Genomic DNA, 25,690 nt, shown 5'->3' with positions numbered 1-25,690 from the left:
ATTGGTGGTAGCAGTATAAGTATTATCTTGCGTAACAATTTGTAATTGACTATAAAAATGTACGTGTGGTTACACTGTAATTATACTTGAGTAGGATGAGGTAAACGACACTCCAAAAAAGAGATCACTATAGAGCTTTGAGTGACCCCATTAAACAGAATTGATAGCAATGCAGTAAAAAGACATTGTAGCGATGGTTTTTCAGTAGTTTGGTGAATTCTCATCGTTGAGGGCCCAATACAGCTCTTAATTTGCAACGGTAACTTTGCTTTTATTTTTGTATATGAATTCCAAGATTTATTTCAAAATTCCAGATAGAGCGTAGCTCAAGTGCTATGGGATACTCTGGGAAGACAGTTGCTATTTGTTTATTTTTAAAATGGAAGATTATCAAAATGAATTGTGTTGAAAAATGGACTCTGCTTCCTTCAGTTCTACCACACAAATATCTTAGTGGTTGATAATAGCAATGTTTGTATTACAGATACCTCAATATCTATGTGGGAGTTCCAGATGTTGAAGAAAGCTTTAATGTAACAAGACCTGTGTCTCCTCATGAGGTAATAGTGAATCCAACTGTGGATTTCATTTCATGTTTACTGGTGGGAGTGGGTGGGTAGATGTTTTGTGTAGTTTTTCCTGCCCAGGATCTCTTTGCTATCAGGAAAGATTATTATAATGGCCAGGTATATTCCTAGTTTGGGAAAAGAAGGCATTATTAGTTAAGATTGTAATTGAAAGAAAATCACCCCAGTAGTTGTGAAATGACTAAATACCTGAATAAGTAATTGTTCATTTTTTAAAAAATATCTTCTTCCGGTTTAAAGCAGCAGGCCCTCCTGATAAACCAAAATGAATATTGTATGAGAGAATATATATTCATATTTCATAGAAAAAACAGCTTTTAAAGAACATTAAGTTTGCAAAATCAACCACTCATAAGTTAGGAAGTGCCAGAATTAAAGTTGTCTATGTAATATTAATTCAGTCCCTTGTGCATTATGATCGTTTTTCCCTGTATCATGTTGGATGTCTGAGACAAACCCAGGACTAGAACCCAGAACCTAGTGTTTCTGGGTTCCCATCCAGTGCCTTAACCACAACAGAACATCCTTAATGTTCTTTAAATGTAATCTTTTTTGCACCTTTGTAGACTTCGAGTACCTGTCTTTGAGAACTGGTAGGTCCTCCACACTCTTGAAAATCAGACCATTTACTTAAGGGCCTACATATGGACTTTAGATTTTAAGCACCTGTCTGGCTCCTGTTCCACCTCTCTGCTCTTCATGGAATTTGTGTTCATTTTATTTTCTAAAAGGGATAAAATATAGGTAGGTGTTCTCAAGCTCTTTTGTGATCCAGACTACTTTTTAAAGGAATTGTCTCATGGATCACCACCTCCCTCTCCGTTCATCACCACATACCATTCCTGTGACCATTATCCCAACTGCTCACACACAAGTAATATTAAGGAATTATTTAATGTTTTGTTTTTACTGCCATTTAGCAGCGGGAAAATAGGAGGAGAGCTGGCACCACGTGACCAACAAGTTTGAGAACTGCTGGTGTAAATTAATTTTTGTTACTGGAGAAACTGTTTGCCTTTAGCAGGGGGGAAAAAAGAGACATCCAATATGCAGTAACCCTTCGGGCCCATCTTGTGTATAGACATGTCCCCGCCCATAGGGCAAACTGTCTTCCATCATAAACCCGCATTTTACTCCGTATACTGTTAATTCTGTATTCATAGCTGTACAAAACCTTCAATGAGTACATCAGAATCCTGAGAATTATGTGCCTAAATGAAGGTAACATACTCAAGGGCTGAGGCCATGAATAAGATACAGTATATAGCTTTGAAGTCTTCTGTTGATACAAGATTAATTTGCATTAACATTGAAGACGTGTATGTTTATGCAAAACTAGTTTGACATTAGATTACTGGCGTGGGGACTGGGGAGAGAAGACTGGTGAGATCAAGAACGTTCAGAATGACAGAGCCTTGGACTATTTTATGCCCTAGCTCTCTGCATGCTGCTCCTATTGATATCTGAGGAACTTGCATGTGGGGATTTAGGGAATTGAGAGAAAGTGACATTTTAAAATTTCAACCTTTTATAACTCCTCTTTCGTAAAAGAAGCACCATGTAATTGTCCATTATTGTATTAAAAAGCTAGCTAAATGTCCTTTTTTAATCTTACATGTTGGCTGCCTTACAAGGCTTTCAATTGCTGTATGCTGTTTGCTGTTAAGATACAGTATGTAGAGACATGCCTGAACCAAAACACCAGATCTGAACACCGGTGGGAGTGGGAATGGTCTTGAAATCCAGTTTTCAATTTTTACATATTAACACTACCTGCATTTGAGGAAGGTGCCATCGCTTTAAAAGTTAAACTGCTTCATGTGGCCACAATGTTTCCATCTGAAGAAGCAGTTACCATGGCTGCTATTGAAGTCTTGAAACTTTTGTTTAAAAAAAAAAAAAAAAAGACTTTGGAGTTTCTTGGATTTTGTTTGACAGACACTGAAGAGACTCCATCTAGCTCTCTTTTGCTTTCATCCTTCATGGTTGTAGGTGAGAGGCCCGGCAAAAGTGGGATCTTCTGAGTAGATCTTGAATCTCCACTCTGAAGTAAGGGTGAAAAAGTCTAACTATTTATCTCTTTCCTTTTAAGTGTCGCTTGAGAGATATGACCTACTCTGCCCCAATTACAGTGGACATTGAGTACACTAGAGGTAGCCAGAGGATTATTCGCAATGCATTACCCATTGGCAGGTAAGATACAAATATCAAGATAGCAGTATCAGTTTTTGTGTGTGCCATCAATTCCATTGGTGTGAAAGTTAATCACTATATAAAAAAATTAGGGAAAGCTCATTTTCCACCTTAAAATTAAAATAAAAAATAAGCTCACAAGTGGAGCTTGGTGAATAGCAGCCGAGAAGATATGCTTCTGTTGGTCTCTTTTTACAAATTTCTTTTGTTTTTCCAGAGCTTTTGGAAGTTTTAATTTGAATCTCTTCCCCAATACTTGATTTATGCCTACCTAGAGAGAGAAATATCTAAGAGACAAATACTACAGCCTCAAGCAGGGCTATTTCAAAGCAAAAATTAGGCACATTAGCCTGACACTTCCGCCTTCTTTAACTGAATTGGAGAATTTTGGGAGGTCTGCTACTGAAAATGGATGGCAAAAACAATAAATGCAAGCATCGCTGGATTCCAATCTTGATAAAATTCTCCTTTAAAATTCTACCAATTTAGAGTCTAGATTGGATGTTGCAAATTGATATTTTGGGTAGATGTGGCTGTGTAGAGGCAAGAAAACCGGTTGAGTAGACCAAGGATGTGATTGCCAGTATGGCTAAGAACACTTAGTTCCTCAAGAAAGAGGATGGAATGTTTGAAGAGGGGGGGAAAAAAAAGAAGTCCTGAGAATTCTAGAGGGGCCAGAGGACCCAGTCCCCATAGTTTTCACTAGGATAGGATTCCAAAACTCCTTAAACAAGATAAAATGGCTCTTCTATAAACAAGTGTCTAACTGGCAAAAAATGGCAGTGGTCTACAGAGAATATTTCATATATCACCTGAAAAATAACACAGACTGAATATTGGCTGCAAGCAGCAGGCGGAAGAGATTAAGCTCTGAACATTCTCTAGTCCCTGACTTTAATTCCCAAAGCAAAATAATTTCTATTGAATTTGCTAAGAGAACATGGATCATAGAGCCAAACTTACCGTAAATGAAAATAACAAATTTATTCTTATTTCTGAGCCTTTAATTGATTGAAAGATAGTTTGAAAGAATTTCTGGGTACAAATAGGCTTTCATAATCATTTCATGCAGTGACTTAAATGTAATTTAAAAAAAAAGTGCATTTTCACAAAAACTTGTATGTAGTGATCACTTCTCAAGATACTTTTACACCGTTGCATCAGATACAGTGATATGTTGTGGCTACAGGAGGGAAATTCAGATGGGTGAGCACTTAGATTATCATAATTCACTTAATATTTTTCTTGATTTTTCTACTTTTTTTAACAATTGAAGGAATGAGGATTTGTAAAGCAATCATGGTATAAAGTATCAGGGGGTAGCCGTATTAGTCTGTATCCACAAATACAACAAGGAGTCTGGTGGCACTTTAAAGACTAACAGATTTATTTGGGCATAAGCTTTCGTGAGTAAAAAACCTCACTTCTTCAGATGCATGGAGTGAAAATTACAGATGCAGGCATTATATAATGACACATAATAAGCCAAAAAAGAACAAAGTATTACACAGACCTAGTGCCCTATATCAGTATACGAAAACCAGCAGCTGTATATATCTTCTCTTCTCCTCTCAAGTGAGAACATTACTGCAAGGAAAAAGAAAATATTCTTCTGGCATAGCACTGACTTACCAGTCTATTTCGTGATTTGAAAATGGCTCCAGTGATCCTATGCATTTATAATTTTAATTCCAAATCCAATAGACTAACAAGTTCCATATCTGGATGAAAGGAAAGTCATAAACAACAAACTTTCAGCTTGGTTTACTTAGTAGAAATATTACTTTCAAAACAGTATCCAAAACTACTGGTTAGCAATGAACATTTTATATACAAGAACAGCCAATGATATAAACATTAAACACATCAGTCCTGTGATACTACTCTAGAGTAGATCGCTAAATACGTTTTTAAATGTATAGATTCCAAAAAGTGTGTTTTTTAAATATGTTAAAACAGGTAATATCTGGGTGGGAATATATTTCCACCTCTTTTTGGAACAATGTGTTAATCTTTTCATAAGCCTTTAAGTCAGTGTTTCTCAAACTGGGGTCGCCGCTTGAGTAGGGAAAGCCCTTGGCGGGCCGGTTTGTTTACCTGCCCCATCTGCAGGTCCGGCCGATCGCGGCTCCCACTGGCTGCAGTTCGCCGCTCCAGGCCAATGGGAGCTGCTGGAAGCGGTGCGGGCTGAGGGACTTACTGACTGCCACTTCCAGCAGCCCCCATTGGCCTGCAGTGGCGAACTGTGGCCAGTGGGAGCCGCGATCGGCCAGACCTGCGGACGGGGCAGGTAAACAAACTGGCCTGGCCCCCCAGGGGCTTTCCCTACACAAGCAGCGACCGCAGTTTGAGAAACACTGCTTAAGTTAATTTGCTTGCCCCAAGTGAGCACGTCATACTCTCCTGTTTGATTTGCAGTTCAGCTGGAAATAGAAAGTTCACATCAATTTTTTTTTCTTGCGCTCATTGTAGTGGGAGCATAGAGCAGCTATAAGTTTTGGTGGGGAAAGTGGCTTCTATTATCTTGTATGAGCGAAATCTTTGGCCAGAAAAACAAACTATAACATTTTATTTCATTCCAAATTAGTTTGCAAGCCTTTTGTATTTCTGTATGCACTTTCAATGTGCATTGGCTCATTATTCCTCTCCCCATTTTTTTTTTTTTTTTTTTGAAAAACAAAACAAAACATTTGAAGCTATTTGTTTGGGAGAAAAAGATCAATCTGACTCCTTTTCCTCAAATGAGTAAATCTGCCGTCTTGTACCATGACACGGAAGCTGCAAAGTAACTTGTTTTCCATCATTGAAAAATTGAGGGTTTGTCAAACCTGTTCCCCTTGGGTTTTCATCATGATATTTGCATGCCCCATTTTGGTTCTCTCTAACAACTGGTTATGATTCCTGAAATTAGTAACCAAAGAATTAGGCCGATCACATTTATGATCTAGGATAATGACTGGCATATGAAGCTACTTATCTCTAGTGAGCGAGTGAACACTGTGCCAAGAAGACATAACTGGAGCAATTAAGATATCTGCGTAGATGCATTGCTGTGAGAAGATAGCAATTCTTTTTTTTTTAATTAAATACAGAAATTTACATACAACTAGGTCAATCACTTTTTATTTTTAGATTTAAGTATATAAAAATGGCCAAGAAGTCCACGAAATTGAAAAGCTTCAAAGGAAAGGAATAAAGTTTTATTTAGCAAGAGATGACTGAATTTAAAGTTTTCAGGAGTTCCATTTGATGAAGTGGATATTTACTTGCATAGCGGCCTCATAGAGCTCTTAAACACATTAGGATGAAATTCATCCCAGTGAAGGGGGCCAGGATTATGAGAGACTTCAGCATTGCTGAAGTCTCTCATAAGCCCTAATTGGAGGATTTGTGTGGCGCATGGGCCTTACGCGGGCCTCTACAAAGGAGTGAATTTCACTGTAATGATGAATTAGTTACACTCATCTGTAGGAAGAACCGTGGCACATGGCTGTTTTTTAAGCAAATACAGTGTGTGACTAAATTACTTTTTATCATGTTCAGAATGCAATTTCCTTTTCTTTTGAAATAAAGTGCCCTTACATTTTTCATTGAAAAAGTCTATGAGAAGTAAGGTTTGGAAAAGTATCTTGTGAATCTGACTGAAAAAGCATTCTACAATAAGAAAAAGGGTGTACACCTCTGCATCACTTACAGACTTAGTTATCACAGATGCACAGTGGATAATTTTACTATGAGAACTCCAGAATTGCTTATTAACCAACAGCAAAAACTCAGACCTACATTGGCAAAAGTGAAACAGTTGAATGAAAGTTTCCTGGGATCTCGGACTCTTTTTGCTTGGATCACATATTACAGCACTTAGGTTTTTTACACATTTTGTCAGAATATTTGACAATGTTACACAAAATGGGATGGAGTAAAAGGAGAGGAACTTTAATTCCGTTTCCTTGCTTTTGTTACTTTGCTTCTGATCTCTACTTTTTCCATGTCCCCTGGGTCTTAAATGTTCAACACATTTTCTCCAGTTTTGTCATCACTGACTGTTGTAAGGTCTGTGACTTCTCTTGTTGTTGTTGTTGTTGTTCTTAATTTACAGTATAAGGATAACTGTAGTTTTCTTACAGAATGCCTATAATGCTGCGCAGCTCCAATTGTGTTCTTACTGGGAAAACTCCAGCAGAGTTTGCCAAACTTAATGAATGCCCTTTAGATCCAGGTACTGTCTTCATCCAATTATTTTTCCTTCTGTGGCTTTAGTGTCTTTTTTTTCCCTCTCTCAAAGATATTTTTAGAAAAATAATGTATATTGGGAGAAAAATAATCTTATCTGCTTGTATATACTAGTCATTTTCCTAAGAAGATCATTCAGGCTCTGTCTAATTATCATAATGGGTAGCTACTGAATATACACTAGTGGTTAAAGAAGCAAATAAGCTTTCATGTGCATTTCAAAAGGGACGAGAAACAGTTATGACAATATGGAAAACCGTATGGTCAGACAGGTCCCCTGGCCTCAGAATCCCAACATTTTGAAAGCGTTGAGGTAAGAATGCTGATTTGTGAGGGGAGAGTAAAGATTCAATTTATTAATCCTGGGACTGCTAAGAGGATAAAAGGACATTTTAAAAATGTACAGTATGGTGGAAAAAGAGCAAGTACTTCTGTACCCCTTCTTCTGTAGAGCAAGACCAAGGTGGAAAGTGATAAAACTGAAAGTGGGCGGCTTTTTAAAGTTTTGCACCTAACAGAAGGGAAGGGTTACTTACCAGTATCTATTGTTCTTCTAGTATATTGTTTCTGCATATCTGTTCTTTCTTGGTGTGGGCATATATATATATCCCATGAGTGGGATATACAGAAGCAATCCTCAAAGGAGAGGAAATACTTGTTTACATTGTATAATTAACCTGTGGAATTCACAGCTCATGAAAGATACTGTACCAAATAGTTCAATAGTTTCTTTAACTGTTTATATGCATGACTAGCATTTATAGCTAGAGTACATAAGCTAGAGACAAATCTAACGCTTTAAGAAGTCATCAATTTATGTCTTGGAGTATGAGTGAAATTTTCCTTCACTGATATAATGTTGCATTATTGGCCAGGTGTACTTTTGCTTAAAGGAACAGCCCAGTGCTCTGATCCAGTACAGCATCTCCTATGTTTCCCTTATATAAGTAGGGATTTTAAATTAAAATTACTAATGTCAATAACCTGGCTTTACCATAATTAAAAAAAAAAATTGTTAATGGTTCATAAGGAAACCACCAAAAAATAGAGAGAGAGAGAGAGATATAAATAAATAAAAAATCCAGAGAGCTGGGGAAATACAGATGTTATCTCTACCTAAGTATTCATATATCTGCTTGTTAGCAACAGCTGTCAAGATCTTCATAATTTCTTAATTGTCCATACCACTTTTATTTTATTTTTTTATTAAAGACCGATTTAAATTGGTTGTATTTTTTCATCAGTATGTTGACTCATCTCTCTCTTCCTTCCCCCGCTCCTTTCCTGTCACTTATCAAACTGCTTTCAGGAAGTGCCTTTATCATTTCCCTGTTCCATTTTATCACTATGTTCATTTGTTATGATCACAAAACACCTTGGCGTAAAATGCTATACAAGATGAAGATTGTTCCGAGTCAGATTGATTAGAATACAATAACATGAAGTATAGAGTCTTCATTGCTTCAGTTATTACAATGGAATTGAAATGAGTGAAAAAAGGTTAATATAAAATTCATGTTTCACTGGAAAAAGTAATTATGGAAACCGAGCTTCTTAATTTGGGGCCATATGTTGTAATTTGCTGAGCACCTCACATGGTCAGTCCTTTTAATCATGATGTCTTAATCAGGTGCTGTTCTGGCAAACAATTTTATTTTTGGTTTAACTTGCAGTAGCAACAGTTCAACATCCTTTTGATAAATATTTTCTGTCTCCCTTAGGGTTCTCTTTAGCACCCATCATTATTGCAGATAAGCACTTTCCAGCAAGATCTTAAGATCCTGAGTAGATCAGCATAACAAGATTCCAACAAGATCAAATAGTCTTTTCTCTCTCCATAGTTATGAGGTTCCCCTTGGGTTAGAAATATATATATAACGTTTTGTGGGGATGGTGTTTATTCCTCCTCTTTCCCTAATATGTAATTCTCTTTATGCATTTCTTGTAGTTTAATTTTTTAATTTACTTTTGTGTTTATACATTGTAACAATTTTGAAAATATATCCTAAGAGGCGAATAATAGCCAAGGAAGATTAAGTGCAAACCCATTTTTTTTCTCTGTTTGGTAGGTGGCTATTTCATTGTCAAAGGTGTAGAGAAAGTCATTCTTATTCAAGAGCAGTTATCCAAAAACAGGATCATTGTGGAAGCTGATAGAAAAGGGACAGTTGGCGCTTCTGTTACCAGGTACGGCAAATGCACTGCAATCACTTAAGAGTCTTGTTTATGTCATCACTTGGGAGTTAACTTTCATTTACTTCAATTTAGTGCAAAAAATATTGAAAGCACATTTAGCACCACTCTCCTGCTAACGTAGTTCCAATAACTTGAAGCCCAGTCCTGAAGTCCACTTGCCCAAAGACTTATTTACACAAGCTCCATTCAAGGAAAAAGTTAATCTGTTGGTGGTGGGGCAGGGGGGCAACTTAATCTTTGGCTAAGTCAGCTTAGTATGGACACAAAATCTATAGCTGTGTTTTTTGAGGGTTTTGTTTTTGTACTCCACAGATTGTTGAAGACTGCAGATATATTCTTATGGGTTGGGCCTCTTATTCTTAGCCAACCAGCTTTATTTTCTATTTCAGCTTTTGTGTTAATTTTTAATCAAAAACCAGTGCATCCTAAAGCACCTATTGCTGTGTTGTGAGCCACCTTATTTGCTTTATTAGTAGATGCCCCTAGCACTTATCTTTTCCTACTAGAGTACTATTACACAAGCAATCCATGTGAGTCCCAAAAGACTACAACAGGATGTGTGGTTATATCTCACTGCTGAAACTGTAACAGTCCTTGAGCATGGAAAGAGCTAATTGGATCCATGTGTCTGTTTATGTATTATCCACTTATGTTTTGCAATTTTCAATTAATCCTCATCCTGCTAAATTTAAGTCTGATGTTCCCCATCACGAGTAACCTTCTGTTATTTCTGGTCTATGCATCTGTAGCTGTTGTTTAAAATCAATAAAAGGCATTGGAATTTATTGATCTGAGTGAGTGAAATCTTTTTTATGAAGCACTTTAAAATGGTTAGGCAAAGGAATTACCAATGCAAGATGTGAATCAAACATAATACTTTTTTTTTTTAAACTTTAGTTCCACTCATGAGAAGAAGAGCAGAACAAATATGATTGTGAAACAAGGAAGATTTTACCTGAGGCATAACACTCTGTCAGAAGATATTCCCATTGCTATTATATTTAAGGTAATATAACTGTCAGTTTACAAAACTTTAGTTCAAGAGCAAAGCTCTGTAGTAGCACTCAAGATTTAATATGTTCTGTAAAGGAATTCTGGACACTAACAGTTTGACAATAACTGGGTTTACAGCATATTATTAGAGAGAGTAGAGTAAAATATAGAGATACGGGGGAAAATGTTCAAACCTTTAATTCTTCCTGCAAAGGCCAAAAGCTGTCCTTGCTATATTTCTTTTGAAGGTAGTATATGTACAAGATACAAAATAGAACTATAAAATGTAGTTTGCTTAAAGTATTTTGAAAGATCTTTAAGGCATTTTTATTAGCAGAGAACTGGTGAACAGCTAAAGGGTGTTTGATTCAGTAATGGTGAAAGTAACCATGTATGTTTCATAGAATCATAGAAATGTAGGGTTGGAAGGCACCTTGAGAGGTTAAATGGTGCATGCCCCTGCTCTGAGGCAGGACCAAGTATACCTAGACCACCACTGAGAAGTGTTTGTCTAACTTGTTCTTAAAAACCTCTAATGATGGGGATTCCACAACCTCCCTTGGAAACGTATCCCAGTACTTAACTATCCTTATAGTTAGGTTAGATATCGGGGGAACTTTCTAAAATTTCTGTGCTGCAGATTAATCATAGAATCATAGAATATCAGAGTTGGAAGGGACCTCAAGAGGTCATCTAGTCCAACCCCCTGCTCAAAGCAGGACCAATTCCCAGCTAAATCATCCCAGCCAGGGCTTTGTCAAGCCGGGCCTTAAAAACCTCCAAGGAAGGAGACTCCACCACCTCCCTAGGTAACGCATTCCAGTGTTTCACCACCCTCCTAGTGAAATAGTTTTTCCTGATATCCAACCTGGACCTCCCCCACTGCAACTTGAGACCATTGCTCCTTGTTCTGTCATCTGCCACCTCTGAGAACAGCCGAGCTCCATCCTCTTTGGAACCCCCCTTCAGGTAGTTGAAGGCTGCTATCAAATCCCCCCTCATTCTTCTCTTCTGGAGACTAAACAATCCCAGTTCCCTCAGCCTCTCCTCATAAGTCATGTGCTCCAGACCCCTAATCATTTTTGTTGCCCTCCGCTGGACTCTTTGCTTCATGTCCTACCTTCAGTGGACATAGAGAACAATTGACCACTATCCTCTTTAAGACTTATAAGGTCCCGTCCCTCCCAGTCTTATTTTTTCAAGACTAAATATGCCTGTTTTTTTAACCCTTCCTCATAGGTCCGTTTTTTTAAATCTCTTACCATTCTTGTTGCTCTGCACTGGACTGTCTTCAATTTCTGTAAAACTTTCCTAAATTATGGTGCCCAAACCTGGACACAGTACTCCAGCTGAGGTCTCACCATTGCTGAGTAGAACGGGACAGTTACCTCCTGTGTCTTGTATATGACGCTCCTGTTAATACACCCCAAACTACTAGCCTCTTTTGCAACTGCATCACATTGACTCATATTAAATTTGTGATCCACTATATCCTTTTCAGCAGTACTGCCACCTCGTCACGTATTCCCCATTTTGTATATGTGTGTTTGATTTTTTCCTTCCTAAGAAATACTTTGCACTTCTCTTTCTAGAATTTCATTTTGTTAATTTCAGACAAGTTCTTCAGTTTGTCAAGATAATTTTGAATTCTCATGCTGTCCTCGGAAGTGCTTACAACCCCTCCCAGCTTGGTGTGATCTCCAAATTTTATAAGCATACTCTCCACTCCATTATCCAAGTCATTACTGAAAACGTTGAATAGTACCAGACAGATCCTCTGCTGGACCCCACTTGATATGTCCTCCCTGATACTACTCTGAGTGTGTTTTTTTCCGAAGTGTTATGCACTCACCTTATAGTAATTTCATCTAGACCACATTTCCCTAGTTTGAGAGAACATCATGTAGGACTGTGTCAAAAGCTTTACTAAAATTAAGATGTATCACATCTGCTGCTTCCCACGTCACAGGGTGCTCCTGCAGCTACACAGTGAGCCGCACTGCCTAGCCTGTTTTCATGGTCTCTGCCACAAACACACAGTCTGTTTCTTTTCCACCATGAGCACCTCTAATCCTCTCTTTCCGAACAAGACAGACCATGGCACAAGTGTACAGCAGGAGGAGCCATTCACACAGCTTTCTGTCCTCCACTCTCTGAGCTTCCCCCTGCTTCCTGTTCCTCCCAGTTACATATCCTCCTGATTACTGAGCCAACTCTCTCATTAGCCCCAGCAATTACCACCCAGTGTCAGTAGTTCCCACTAGAAACAGGTTGCGTGGCTACAATTAAGCCTACAGCCTTCTCTGTGCTGCAGCTACTTCAGTGACCAGACTGCTACAGCTAGCACTGTGTCACACCTGCCTATCTACTACGCCAGAGACTCTGTCAAAGAAGGAAATTAGGCTGGTTTGGCATAATTTGTTCTTGATAAATCCATGCTGACTATTATCACTGGTGTTTATAAATTGATTGTTTAATAATGTGTTCCAATAACTGTCCAGCTAGCTAAGTTAGGTTGACTAGGCTGTAATTTCCCAGGTTCTTTGTTCCCCACTTTAAAGATAGGTACTATCTTTAGTTTAGTTCTGCCCATTAATCTTTTCTATTTAGAGCAGTTTTTCTCAGTGTTACTTGCACTGCATCTAGCCAATTCTTATAACCCTGGCTGCATATTCTGTAATGCAGGATTTTGTATTAATGCATCGTTTGTATGATCATAGAATGGAGGACCCCTTATAATACATATGTACAGTGGAGCATGACAGGGTTTAGAAAAACCTGCTTGCCCAGGGTAAGTGGGGATTTTTCTCTGGAGAGTGGGCTAAATGAGGCTCCAACGCTACTTGCTCCTTTTCTGACAGCAGATGAGGGGGCAGATCATCCTCCATGCTGCTAGTCCCTTTTGAGGAAGGGAGCAGAGATCCAAGAAGTTGGAACCACTACATCTTTCACAGGCGTGAAGGGGGAAAGGCATTGTGGAGAGTGGCTCATGAGCTGGCAATCTTTTCAGTGCATGAGGTGGGGAGGGGGCAAGAGGAGCAAAGCGCCCAGATAGAGAGGATTAGCTAGGAGGCCGCAGTGCCTTCTACATGATCAGGACTCAGGAAAGCCTGAGGAGCGATGCAGGTAGCAGAAGCAAAGGAGCTAGCTTTGGAAAGAGGTCACTGGGAATACCGAGGGCACTCTGCACTGATCATTTTCTGACTCTTGTGACGTTAAGGCCTGATTCTGAGTAAAACTCTCACAGCAACTTCATCTCTGCTCCAGGGCTTATAAAAATTTTCCCAATACCACCTTGCCCAAATCATAAGTCTAGTAGCAAACTGGAAAAGTCCTGCCACATCATTTCCCCCAAAGCCATGCGTGTTCATTTTCTATTCACTCATCTTCATCCCTCCCAATCCAGTCAGTTCTGTCCTCTTCCAATCAGTGCTGTTCTTATAAATTACAAATCAGGTAATGCTGCCGTCCTACTTTTTTGCTGGGCTCCTCTGTCTCTGCTGCTGCCTTCCTTCCTCAGAATGCAGAAGGTCCTAGGCTTTCCAACTCCTTTCACTCTGGGCCCTCTTTGAACCTTTACCCTAATAATGGGCCTGGCTTTTCAGAAGTGCTGAGCATCCAACCTCCAGTTGAAATCAGGAGAACCGTGGGTGCTCAACACCTTTTAGATCAGGCCCTGGGTATCTTCCACTTCCAGAGCTATCACAGGGAGTTGAAAGCAATTAACATTTCTCAGGAGGCCCTCTGTACCTTGGCAGATTGAGGTTTTTCATAATGTTTAGGGTTAACATTTTTAAGAGAGCTTGCTTTTTCTTGCATCTTATTCCATATGATTGTCTTTCTCTGTAAATCAGTTCTACCTTAATTTTTTACTTGCTCAGAGTTCCATTTTTCTCGTATACTTCCAAAGCTCACCAACATCTTAATGTATGTGATGGCTTCAATCAATCCCTTTCATAATTTTGAAGAGCCCTACCCTGATTAGGAAATTGTAAAGTCCATTTTCATGCCAATGAAATCTTTACTATAGTCAGTGAAAATGTAAATGATGCAACGATGACAAAATCACTTACACAAATCAAAAATAAATTTCCAGAAGAGGGCAGCACCTGCTCATAACATCAGAACAGTCCTCTCAGAGATGGCTATATGACCATTTTAGTAGGCAGCTTTAGAATTTTGGTAATATGTGGGGGAGCAGTTTGATTGGGTTTTGTTTTTGCAGATGGAAACTAGCTGAATAATATTTAGATTAAGTCTTGAGAAACAAGTCCAGAGTATCTCTTATCTTTGATTATGCAGATCTCTTCAAAAACTTGAGCAATATTGTCTGTTTTAGCAACCAGTGTTAAAGGGGATTAAGAAATGATTGGTGGGTAGAAATGCACTGTAAAAGTGTCGGAAGCAATGGGCTCACAATTCCTTTTATTCTAGAAAATCAGATTAATGTTAAAGTGCCTATGCAAGTCTTGATCTGACTGCCCAAGTAGTAAGAAGTTAGATTCTGTCTTTATTTACAAAGTTGAACTGTCAGTTTCTTGTCACCCAGTGGTATGTCCAAATATTCAGATACACAGAGGTATTCAACTACTCCCTGCTGTTAGTGGTAGAAAATCTTTTTTTTACAATGTGGTAATGACACCTCAATCAAATCCTGGCAACGTTCCTCATCATACATCACTGATTTCCCTCCCCACCTACTCTTCTTGTAAATCTTACGCGAACATTTTTTTACACCGTGTTGCAGTAGGACAGGTAATCACAACTGTTCTCTGCAGTGTGGTTAGCAATGCATTTTATAAACTAGTTTAGAGATTTCTATTGATATGCCTAAATAAACAATTATCTGTGTATACTTAATAATCCTGAATGTAGCAACTTCGTTCTCCTACTCCGCGATAGGGCTTTCCATACCTTTGCAATATCCTTTCTATGAAATATTAAATTAAGGTCCTTCTCACCACATCTGCTGATGATACAAGTGGAAATTAAGGACCCCCTGGGACTCTTTATTAAGAAGGAATCTTGGCCAGGGCATCAGCTCTTTCCCCTTCTCTTGTTGAAAACAATTTATTTTGTCCCATGATGTGAGAGAGCTATTGTTGAGTATATAATGGCTGTGCTGTTTTCCTACCAGTATTTTATTTGTTACTTTGTAAAATGATTTGGGAGATCCGGGGTATGAATGGCACTATATAAACCATATTCTGGTTTATAAATGTTTTAAGTATATGGATAGGAGGTAAGAAAATAAAATACTTAGTTTTTGTGTTTCAGAGCAAACTGTTTTCCTTTGCAATACTTGCTGCTCCTGGCTAACCAGGATGTCCGTTGATTTAGTCACTTGAGCTAGCAACCTCTGATTGTATCAAAACTTTCTGATCAGTTAAGTTCATCTACCAAATATATAAAACATTTAGTTCTTTTGGAGGAGAGTAACATCAATAGTTTTTGGCCTGCAAAGATTTCCTCATTTTCAAGATGCCACTTTATCAATGGTTATAATCTTAGAAAAACTCTTGAGGGACTAGAGAAAAATATATAGCATATGGAATCATGTGTCTGTTTTTTGTTTCCATAGTTGGATTATTTGATTTAACATCATGAAAATATGCCCAACAGTCTTGCTATTACTTAGAAGATCCTTTTCAGCAAGGAGCTAAGTGTGCCATGAAAGTGGTAGAGTATGCATGGGTGTATTTTGTTGTTGAGGATGCTATGTAATGTGTGTTTATTTACACTATCAAAATAGAGAGTGGTATTTAGAGCAGGGATCTCAAACTCAAATCACCACGAGGGCCACATGAGGACTCGTACGTTGGCCCGAGGGCTGCATCACTGACACCTTTTTATATAAAGATACAAAAGCCCCGCCCCCACTCCATCCCTTCCATGAGGCCCCGCCCCTGCCCCGCCTCTTCCCACCCCTTCCCCGTCCCCATTCCAGCCCCTTCCCTAAAGTCCCCACCCCAACTCTGCCCCCTCCCTGCCCCATTCCAACCCCTTCCCCAAATCCCTGCCCCTGCCCCGCCTCTTCTCTGCCTCCTCCCCTGAGTGCGCGGCTCCCCGCTCTTCCCCCCTCCCTCCTGGAAATTGCTAAGTGCTGCCAAACAGCTGTTTGGTGGCGGGAAGCACCTGAAGATAGGCAGAGGAGTGGGGACGCGGCGCCCTGGGGAAAAGGGGGGGCAGGGGGTGAGGGGAGCTTGGCGGCCGCAGGAAATAACTCCGGGGGGGGGGGCAGGGAGCTTGGCGGGCCGCAGCAAAGGGCTGTGTGTTTGAGACCCCCTGATTTAGAGGTTAGAATGTTGTACTTGTAGTCAGGAGTCCTGGATTTTATGCTCTGCCACTGACACACTGCATCCTTTGGGCAAGTCATTGAACTATTTTGCCTCAGTTTCCCCACCTAGAAGACCACTGTGCTAATGCCCCACAACAGTTTGAGGTTTAATACTTATGCAAACAAATCTTTTATTTAAAATAAGAGACATGGAACTAACATGACATATTCCTGCTGAGGCTAGAACTCATGGTATCTTCCAGACTTTCAGGCCAAAAGGGTTTTTTGGCTGCATTGCCTGCATACCATATGGAGCCATTCGCGGAGTTTCATAGGAGTTGGTGCAATTTGGACATTTTAGCAGCAAGCTGTACTGAACATGTAGGGTTTATAATTTGACCAAAGCTTAGCTGGCTGGATTTTGACAGTGACGGTAAGAGACTATTTTCCTCCTCCTTTCCCCCTCTTTCATCATCACCAAATGTCAAGTCTTTGCTCCACGAGATGGACGCAATAGATCACTTACAATAAACGATTGGCAGACCTTCTTTTTTTTTTTTTTTTTTTTTTTTTTTTAAATATAAACAGAGGGAAAAATAGGTACTTTTTACTAACTTCATTCTTGGCAATGGCTGCGGCATGTTTGCTGAAACTTTCATGAAGATAATACATCTCTTTTCACCCTGAGGCCAACACCTGGCATGGAAAAATTTAGTCTAAACAGTAAATATTTGTCAGTTCTAAGTAACTGAAGAGTGCTTTATAATGGAAAGTGTTGGGCAACCTTAACTATAGACATCACTAACAGCTCCATCTAAAAGATCTGAAAGCAATATTTATACATATGTGTGTAATAACTAAAAACAGCCTTCTAAGAAATTTCCTTAGTTCAGTTTTCAAACAAAAAAACACTTGTTTTAGCTTAATAAATTTCACTTGTGTGCTGGTTACACATCAGTGGCAAGTCGATTTTGTATGTATTTTTGTTTTTCCCCCTAGAGACTATTGCTTTCTTACTCTGTGGTCAGATATAGATCTGGGTGAGTGACTTGGAAGTTGAAATAATGGAAGATCATACACTGTCCCAAAACTATTGGTGTAAAGGAACTTTAAAGTCAGATTTTAGGACCAAAGATAATTTAGTAAAACATCTTTACGCTGAAACCTTTCTAATTGCTGCATGTATTGAAGCCTATGAATAGCACACTCTGGGATCTGCAAAGAAAGAATTGAACAGGGTTTCCCGTTGTCTCATTAAGAAGTGGTGTTAACTTTGTAATAATTTGAAGCTTGTAATATGAAATCTTAAAGAAGCAGATTAATATCTCCCTCACTGTGGGTCTGCTGGATTTATGGATTCCCACATCTCTAACTTCATAGCACTCATCTTTGAACTGTGAAAGCCACAAACTTATTCTACCTGTGATGGGGTCAACCTCTAACTTTCTCTGACATCTTTTAATCCAGTCACCTGCCAGTCTCCATTCTCTAATTTAACCTAAAAGATTACAGAACTGCATTCTAGGGAACTGCCATGGCAACCGCTAGACATCATCATTAAGATGTGGGCGGGGGGAGGAAGAGCTGGACTTCCCAAGGCTGGGACTAGCCTCCAGAAGCAGAGGTGCACTCTTACACACACGCTTCTCTAAGCAGCAGCAACTTCCACAGTCCCTGGACACCAGTGGGGCTGACAGACTGCATTCTACAGTATGAACTCTGGACATTTGTGTGTGTGTGCGCTTCAATCCAGCTTTCCTTTCCTTCCTCCTCCTTACTTCTCTGCCCATATTAAACTATCCCTTCCTGAGATTTCCCTTTTCCCCCACCTCTGTCCCATAATATAACCCCCTGTGGCACTTCCCCCAAAAAGAACTAAGAAGACCTATGCAAATCTATTCCATGACCACTTTGCTTTTATATTTCTTTCCCCTAGCCTTTCTTTTTAAACCATGGACACCATTCCAATAGGTCTGTACAATACCCAGCATGTTCTGAGTGTTGTTATAATATGAATAATAATAATGAGATGTCTTGGGGCTTCCGGATCCCAGCTGTGTTACAAGCTAACCACCCTGATTCTGCAGTTCATTGTGCATGGGCAGATGCAGCATTAGGGTGCAAAATACTGAAAAAAAGAGCATTAAGGTAGACATGAATAATCAAACTGCTAAACACACCAAATAAAAATATAAACAAATGTTTCATTTGCATGTTCTATTAGTATTGCATTCATATTGGCTTATATGCATAGCTAAATCCATTATACTGTGCAACACCATGTATAGTATGAAGTAACAAGTCATGACATTTTGATACTGATTTAATGAAACTATTCCAGCAGCAGTCACCCTCAGTTTTGTTAGCCCAGTTAGCAGGAAATTCACAGTTCACTTTTTTCATTAAGACATTCTGTCTGCCTTGCTTTACAAGTGTTTGAACAATTCTAATCACATTTTAAATCTTTCTCAATTAAGCAGCCAGCAACAACTTAAATTGCGAAATGCATAAATATTCATCAAGAACCTGTTCTTCCATCTTTATGTAGAAGCCTTTATCCATGATGTACAAATGTATGATTATTTTACCTACTCTTTATATTTAATTATTAAAGACTTGGATGAAGATCTTAATTGGGAATCGATAGAGGACTGGGTAGATTTACTTGTAGATTGTTATAATAATATCCGGGTGGGACTGCAGAAGTGTGATGTGTGCTCTACACCAAACCTACAACATATACTGAAACTGGAGCATACTTACAGCATTACAGAGGTGTTGCTTTGAGACCTCATCAAGATACATGGGTGGGTTTTTTTTTTTTTTTTTTACTTTAAGCATTTCCAACATTTGTACCTTTTAAAAACCGTGTCAAACACCTGACAAAGGGGCCGACAAATGTATTGCAGAAGGCAAGGCATTAGTTGGATGTTAAAAACAAAATAACACCCAGCAAAGACCATTTGAAGGAAGGTACTCATGTATTTTAAAGAAAATGTGACTCTTTGGTACATTCTCAATATTTATTGAGAATCGATGTATAGGGTATACCTCCTAGGCTAATATGTACAATGGTCTTTGTTGTGCACAGCTTAAGGAAGAATATGAATGCAAAATGTAACTTTGCTCCCAACTTCTGAGAAGCATATTATTACTCCGCCAAAAGAGGTTTAGTGAGATTATTCCCTGTTTCTTGATATGGCAGAATTCCAGACAAATGTGTGAAGGGAAAAGCTTTAGCACCATCTGGAATCCACAAAGGCCTGCACTGCTGGCTGCCACCTTGAAACACTTATTTATAGAGAGATTTTTCTAAACCTGTTAAGCGCTTTCTTAGTTTATTAAGCTTTTTCCACAGTACAAAGTATAACAAGGTGTCTAAGGATCAGTGAAATAATAGATAGAATGGCTTTCAAGTGGGATTCTGTAGTGAAGTCATCTTCTAAATGCAAATAGCTGCAAAGATGTTACATTGCAAAAGTTACTTAAATAGAATATGCTGTAACATTAAGTTTGCAGAACTGTTTGGAGTAGGAGGCCTATGTGTGATCTCTTAGATAATTTCACCCTCCCTTATTGTAGCTCTTGAATAGGCTTTCTCTGATAGTTTATAAGGCTACTGGTAGCCAGTTTTTATTTTTATTAAGGAATTATATTAAATTTATACTTCTGCAAATAAGGAACAGCTCACACACAAGTGAAAGGCACTCTGGAGCATTTGTTTTCCTGCTGCTTATCAAGATTACCATTTCAGGTTCTTCCAGAGCTTGACTATGGGCTGCCAATGCCAGATGGCATGGTTTCTGAGAGAAGAAGTAGCTTTTGCTTAGAAGTAATACTGACAAACAATACCAAATTAGCATAAGCAAATGTCAGTGAGTTAACATAAAGCCAGCACTATTTCTGTCTTTTCTTCCTTTCCTAGGCCATGGGTGTTGAGAGTGACCAAGAGATTGTGCAGATGATTGGTACAGAAGAGCACGTGATGGCTGCATTTGGTCCCAGTTTGGAAGAATGCCAAAAAGCTCAGATTTTTACACAGATGCAGGTGTGTCTTTTCATATGGCTATGGGCTGTGAAATCTAAAGATGATGGCTATTTATTTTGCCATTGGTACATGGGTTGTTAACAAAAAGCCATGAAACTGTTTTGTCATTTTTGTTTACTTTTGGTTTTGGGCCATACATGTCACAAGAAAATTTCTGCTCTAATTGTCTGAGGAGAGGAGAAGAAATGAAGCCAAGAAACATCTATTTGTGCTCAGAAATGAAGTAGCCCATGTTTAGTGTATGTGGCGGATAGTGAAGTCTATAATCTGAGTGAGCTGGATTTTTGTTGAAGGCCTCACATTTTTTTAAAGTTGGTCACGCCACAGACGGGAACCTTCCACATGAGTGTGCGAGTGCTTTCATTGTGCATGAACTCTACTGAAATTCTAATCCTTTGCATAAAGCCGGTAATAAGAGCCACCAGTTAAGGATGGGCCATAATTCTCTTCGGTCTGAACAGCTTAATTAGCTGGAATAGAGTCCATACTGCTGTATCTGTTTTATCGTGTACTTATTGATCTGTGAAAACCAAGCTGCAAAAACTTAGTTTATCTGTGGTATTGCATTAAAAATGATCAAATCTTTCCATAATTAATCTTGAGTTTATTAAACTGGATCTCTTGTTTTCTATTTTTCATCTTTTTGGATTTGTCAGTTAGGACCGGCATAGAAACCCTTTTAAGTAGGGGTGTGAAATAATAAAATGGTACCAGGGGAGACTGCAGGGGGAACATGGCGACATGGAAACATGTCCTGAAATTGTTTTAGAACTTGGCTGAGCAAAAACAAAACCCTATAAAGAAAACTTTCCATGCAAGAAATACCAAATGGAATGAAGATACATTGAGTAGAGGGGCCATGAAATCTGGGGAAGAAGGTGGCTGGACAGCATAGGAAGGATGGCCTAATGGATAGGGTACTGGTCTGGGACTTGAGACCTGGGTTCAGTTCCTGGCTTTGCCGTGACTCCTTGTGTGATTGTGTGGACTCAATCTGCCCTGTGTCCAAGTTCTGTAAAAATGGGGGTGATAGCGCCCTTTTTACGGGGGTGGTGTGAAGATAAAATCCATGAATGGATTAGCAGGTGCTTTTCCACTATGGTAATAAAAGCCGTGTATACCTAAATAGATGTGGTTACTACAGGAAAGGAAATAAATCTTTCTTGTAATTTTCTCTGGATACATGCAATTCTTATGTTAACCTGGATGAAACTGACAGACTAGACAGAAGGAGTTGGGGATGAAAAGTGAACTGGAGGGAATGAATGTCTTTGGCATGTGGAGCCATGCTCCTCATGTCCCCATGATGGTTTATTCTCTCTGTATATTTAAATCTGTTCGTCTTTAAGGTGCTACTGGACCCCTTGTTGTTCTCCCTATATTGTGGCACTTACACCCTTTCACCATTCCCTATTAATCCACAGATGTTATTGTTACCTATGTATAATATTGAAATGTACAGTATGTTATTTGTCAGTTATGTATATTAAGTTGATCGCCTATGAAGCTTTCTGTGATGCTCATGAATGAAAGGTATTTTATTTAAAAGTACGTGGTGTTTTTCACTTCAGTGACTTCACTATGTAGCTATGCCACTGACAAATAACTAAACTGCAGTGATTGTGAAAAATCTGTGTACATGTATAGATGACATTCTTAGTACTAAACACACCTGTGGTACTCGCTTGACAGGCATTAAAGTACATAGGAAACAAGGTACGAAGGCAGAGGATGTGGGGAGGCCCAAAGAAAACGAAGATGGAGGAAGCACGAGAGCTGCTAGCATCAACCATCCTGACACATGTTCCTGTATGTAGTGTCTCCCTTAACTTGAAAAAAATGTTATTTTGGGGGGTGAAACAAGTTTTCCACTAGTATGAATCCTATAAGAGAGTAAGACTTCTAATGCAATGGCTAAAATTTTTAAGTAACCTGTTGCACTTTCCCATTCAGAAGAGAGCCTGCTGAAATTGTTTTAGAACTTGGCTGACTTCTGAAAGAATTTCATAGTAGTAGACCAGTAAAACCTTAAAAAGAACAGTGAAGTGCCCAGGAGACCTAAGAGACTTTCAGAGCCCACTAAGTAGAGCTCTTCCTTTTACCACATACTCATCTAATGACATCCCCTCTGAAGCTTGCAGACACTCTAGGGGAGAAACTGCTATGTATGACTCTAACCTGAACTGCAACAGATCCTGCTTGTATAACAGATTAATCTCAATCTATTTAAACAATGGTTTTTTAAAATGTATTTATTTATTTTACTGTTTGCTTTCCAATACTGTTTGCAAACCAATACACAGGTGGAATGATGAAAAGTGAAGACTGGAAATTGTGTCTGAACATTGGGAGGAATGCTCACCAAGGATGCAATTTTCAATTTTTTTTTAAAAATATGTATAATTATGTTAGAGAAGCACCCCAAGGCCCCAGTTAGGATTAGGACTCTGTGATAGCAGCTGGGCAAACAGAGATTGACACAATTCCTGTTTCAAAGAGTTTGCAATCTAAGAAGATGAGCAACATATGAAGAGTAGGGAGAGCGAGCCTATCAAATGCCAATTTTTATACACAATGTTCTGTTTTAAAATTAGTTTTTGTAATTATATAAATATCTACTTTTTCTAGCTGCCCGTTAAATATTGGCTGATACCTTGTAGGTGTCATGGCAGAAGTGGGTATTGAGAAGGGATTCAAAGGAGGAGTACTTATATGTATTTGTGATAATGCCCTCTGCAATGTCTCTGGAAATCTTTCAATGGTATAGACTAGAAAATATTAGTTTTTGACTTTCCTGTTTCATGTAAGACATAATGAAGGTATTGCAAAAACAAAAGTGGAAAAATGCAAGCTAATGTAACACCGATAGCTAAGGCTGTAGAGCAAACTCATTAATCTCTTTCTCGGTGCCACTAGATGGGACAGAACACTACACCCAGGAGGTGTGTGGGTTACATACTTCCCCTAACTGAGGAAGCACATTCCCAGTTGAAATCCTGAGCCCTCACTTGTAACACCAACCGACCCCAGTCGTCGGTGGGCGGGATTGAACCTGGGACCTCTGGAGCGTAGTGCATGAGCTAAAAGCCATATGCCTGTCTCTCTAAGTGGTCTCAGTGCCACTAGATGGGACAGAACACCACACCTAGGAGGTGTGTAGGTTACACTAACAAACCCAGAATAAATCTTTAGATGTCTGTCTGAACAGAACTGCTAGAAAAACCTAATGTTGAACTGGTTGGTTTGTGTGTTGTTTTTATTACTTTTTATATGGACTCCCTAGCACTGGGTTTTCCATCTGGAGGTCTTGCTGCCTTAAGCTGCAGCCCCAGATGCCAGTGCAAGTGCCACTTTCATGAGTGTGATAGAATTACTGAGATAAACAGAAGGAAAGAGGTCTGCGTTTTGAGACCTTAGTCACCATGTTCCCACATTCCAGGCTTCTCAACAGAAAAGTGGATGTATAGTCTCTTCATAGCAGCCAACCTTATAGGGGAAGACTTTCCACCACCATAATTAGCATTCGTTGCAATCGTGAGCGAAGTCAAGAATGTAGAGCACGCTGGCCTCTTGCCCCTAGAGGTAATCTTCCTAGCAAGTATTAAAGTACAAGAGGAGAGGTTTGGGCTATCTGTGTGTACTGTAGCTCCTCTGTGGGAGAAAGTGTCACCAGTCTGGCATTATATGAGTACAAAAATTCACTTTTAAGATAAATTTCACAATTTATTTCTAAAGGGGAGGAAGCTCACTAGTGAAATAGGTGTTTAAAGAAATCGTATCCTTTTCCATTAAGTAAAAGATAAAACTGTGTCTCTGTAGCTTTCTCTTTCCTCTCACTTGAGAAAAGGTTGAGTAAGTATAGTGGAGGAGATAAACAGTCCTCCAGCAAATATGTCTTGATTTTGCAGGGATTTTTTTTCCAAGCATGCTGTGTGCCAGAGCCTAAACTTTATTAAAATAGTGTGATGAGGTGAACTATATTGTGGATCAGTAGTTGCTAAATTAGAATTTGTCTATTTGAATGTGAATATTCGAATGTAACAATTTTTGTATGTAACAATGCAAGTGAAGTGGTATTTGCAAGAAAGATCTCCATTGTAGAGGAAAAACAAGTGACCAAGGAACATGGAAGCCCTTCCTGTATTAGAACAGTTATGCGGAATGGGGGCAGCTAAACACAATATTTTATTGCTAGTCATCTTTTAAAAAAATGGCGCAGGAACATTCAAACATACATTTCTTCTGGGAATCTATTGATGTCTGCTAGTATAATAGCTAAAATCTGATAAATATACAGAACAGAAAAGTCCTCCTCTCTCCAATGAAGATTTTAAGATCTATTTTCCCAGTTATGGGTATTTTTAAAGTGATGACCAGGCAATATATTGATTGCATATGGCTTCACTTCTGATTAAAACAAAACGAGGATTCTGTGGCTGTTGGATTGAGAGATATAGTCTGGAAAACCTCAAGCCTTACAAGTGGGGGATCAAGGAGCAACATTCTCAAATTTCAGAGTAACAGCCGTGTTAGTCTGTATCCGCAAAAAGAACAACAGGAGTACTTGTGGCACCTTAGAGACTAACAAATTTATTAGAGCATAAGCTTTCGTGGACTACAGCCCACTTCTATGCATCCGAAGAAGTGGGCTGTAGTCCACGAAAGCTTATGCTCTAATAAATTTGTTAGTCTCTAAGGTGCCACAAGTACTCCTGTTGTTCTTTATTCTCAAATTGTGAATGGAGCTCCATCCAGCCTTCCACACAGGAGAGAAAGTTGTTGTGCAGGAACTTCAAAGGAGATTTTATCCAAATCGTGGGGCTGGGGAATAAGTGATTTTTGGAAGATAAAGTCTCTCCGCTAATTCTAAGGGTGTCAATGTAGATTTGGTCTTGCCTCCGACACTATAACTTTCAAGCTGAATCTAGATCGAAATGGGAAGTCTTGAAGGCTATTCCTTGTTGCAATTGAAAAATCTCTGTTTGGGAAATAGATCTGAAACAGAGCGGAAAATAATTATTCTTAACTCCGGATTGAGTTTACTGGTGGGATATGGGACAGAAACTTGCTTTATGGGCCAAAGTGTGTGTGTGTGTGTGTGTGTGTGTGTGTGTGTGTGTGTGTGTGTGTGTGTGTGGGGCAATGTCTCTTAATTTCCAGTGT

The 25,690-nt window shown here is 39.1% G+C and overlaps 1 protein-coding gene across 3 annotated transcripts in view; it reads left to right on the top strand.

The window, feature by feature from the left end:
- POLR3B (RNA polymerase III subunit B) overlaps positions 1-25,690 on the top strand; it is a 126,778-nt gene that overhangs the window by 10,034 nt on the left and 91,054 nt on the right. For all 3 annotated transcript variants that reach the window (XM_005300791.5, XM_065581755.1, XM_042843615.2), the window contains exons 5-11: positions 485-560; positions 2,680-2,780; positions 6,908-6,999; positions 9,083-9,200; positions 10,107-10,215; positions 20,405-20,527; positions 22,220-22,336. In XM_005300791.5, the coding sequence (XP_005300848.1) occupies positions 485-560; positions 2,680-2,780; positions 6,908-6,999; positions 9,083-9,200; positions 10,107-10,215; positions 20,405-20,527; positions 22,220-22,336 (736 nt within the window). The remainder of the gene's footprint in view (positions 1-484; positions 561-2,679; positions 2,781-6,907; positions 7,000-9,082; positions 9,201-10,106; positions 10,216-20,404; positions 20,528-22,219; positions 22,337-25,690) is intronic.

This window comes from Chrysemys picta, chromosome 1, assembly GCF_011386835.1.
Source record: "Chrysemys picta bellii isolate R12L10 chromosome 1, ASM1138683v2, whole genome shotgun sequence".
Lineage (NCBI taxonomy): Eukaryota > Metazoa > Chordata > Testudines > Emydidae > Chrysemys > Chrysemys picta.
The sequence above is the reverse complement of the archived record's forward strand: the minus strand, read 5'-3'. Positions and strand labels throughout refer to the sequence as shown.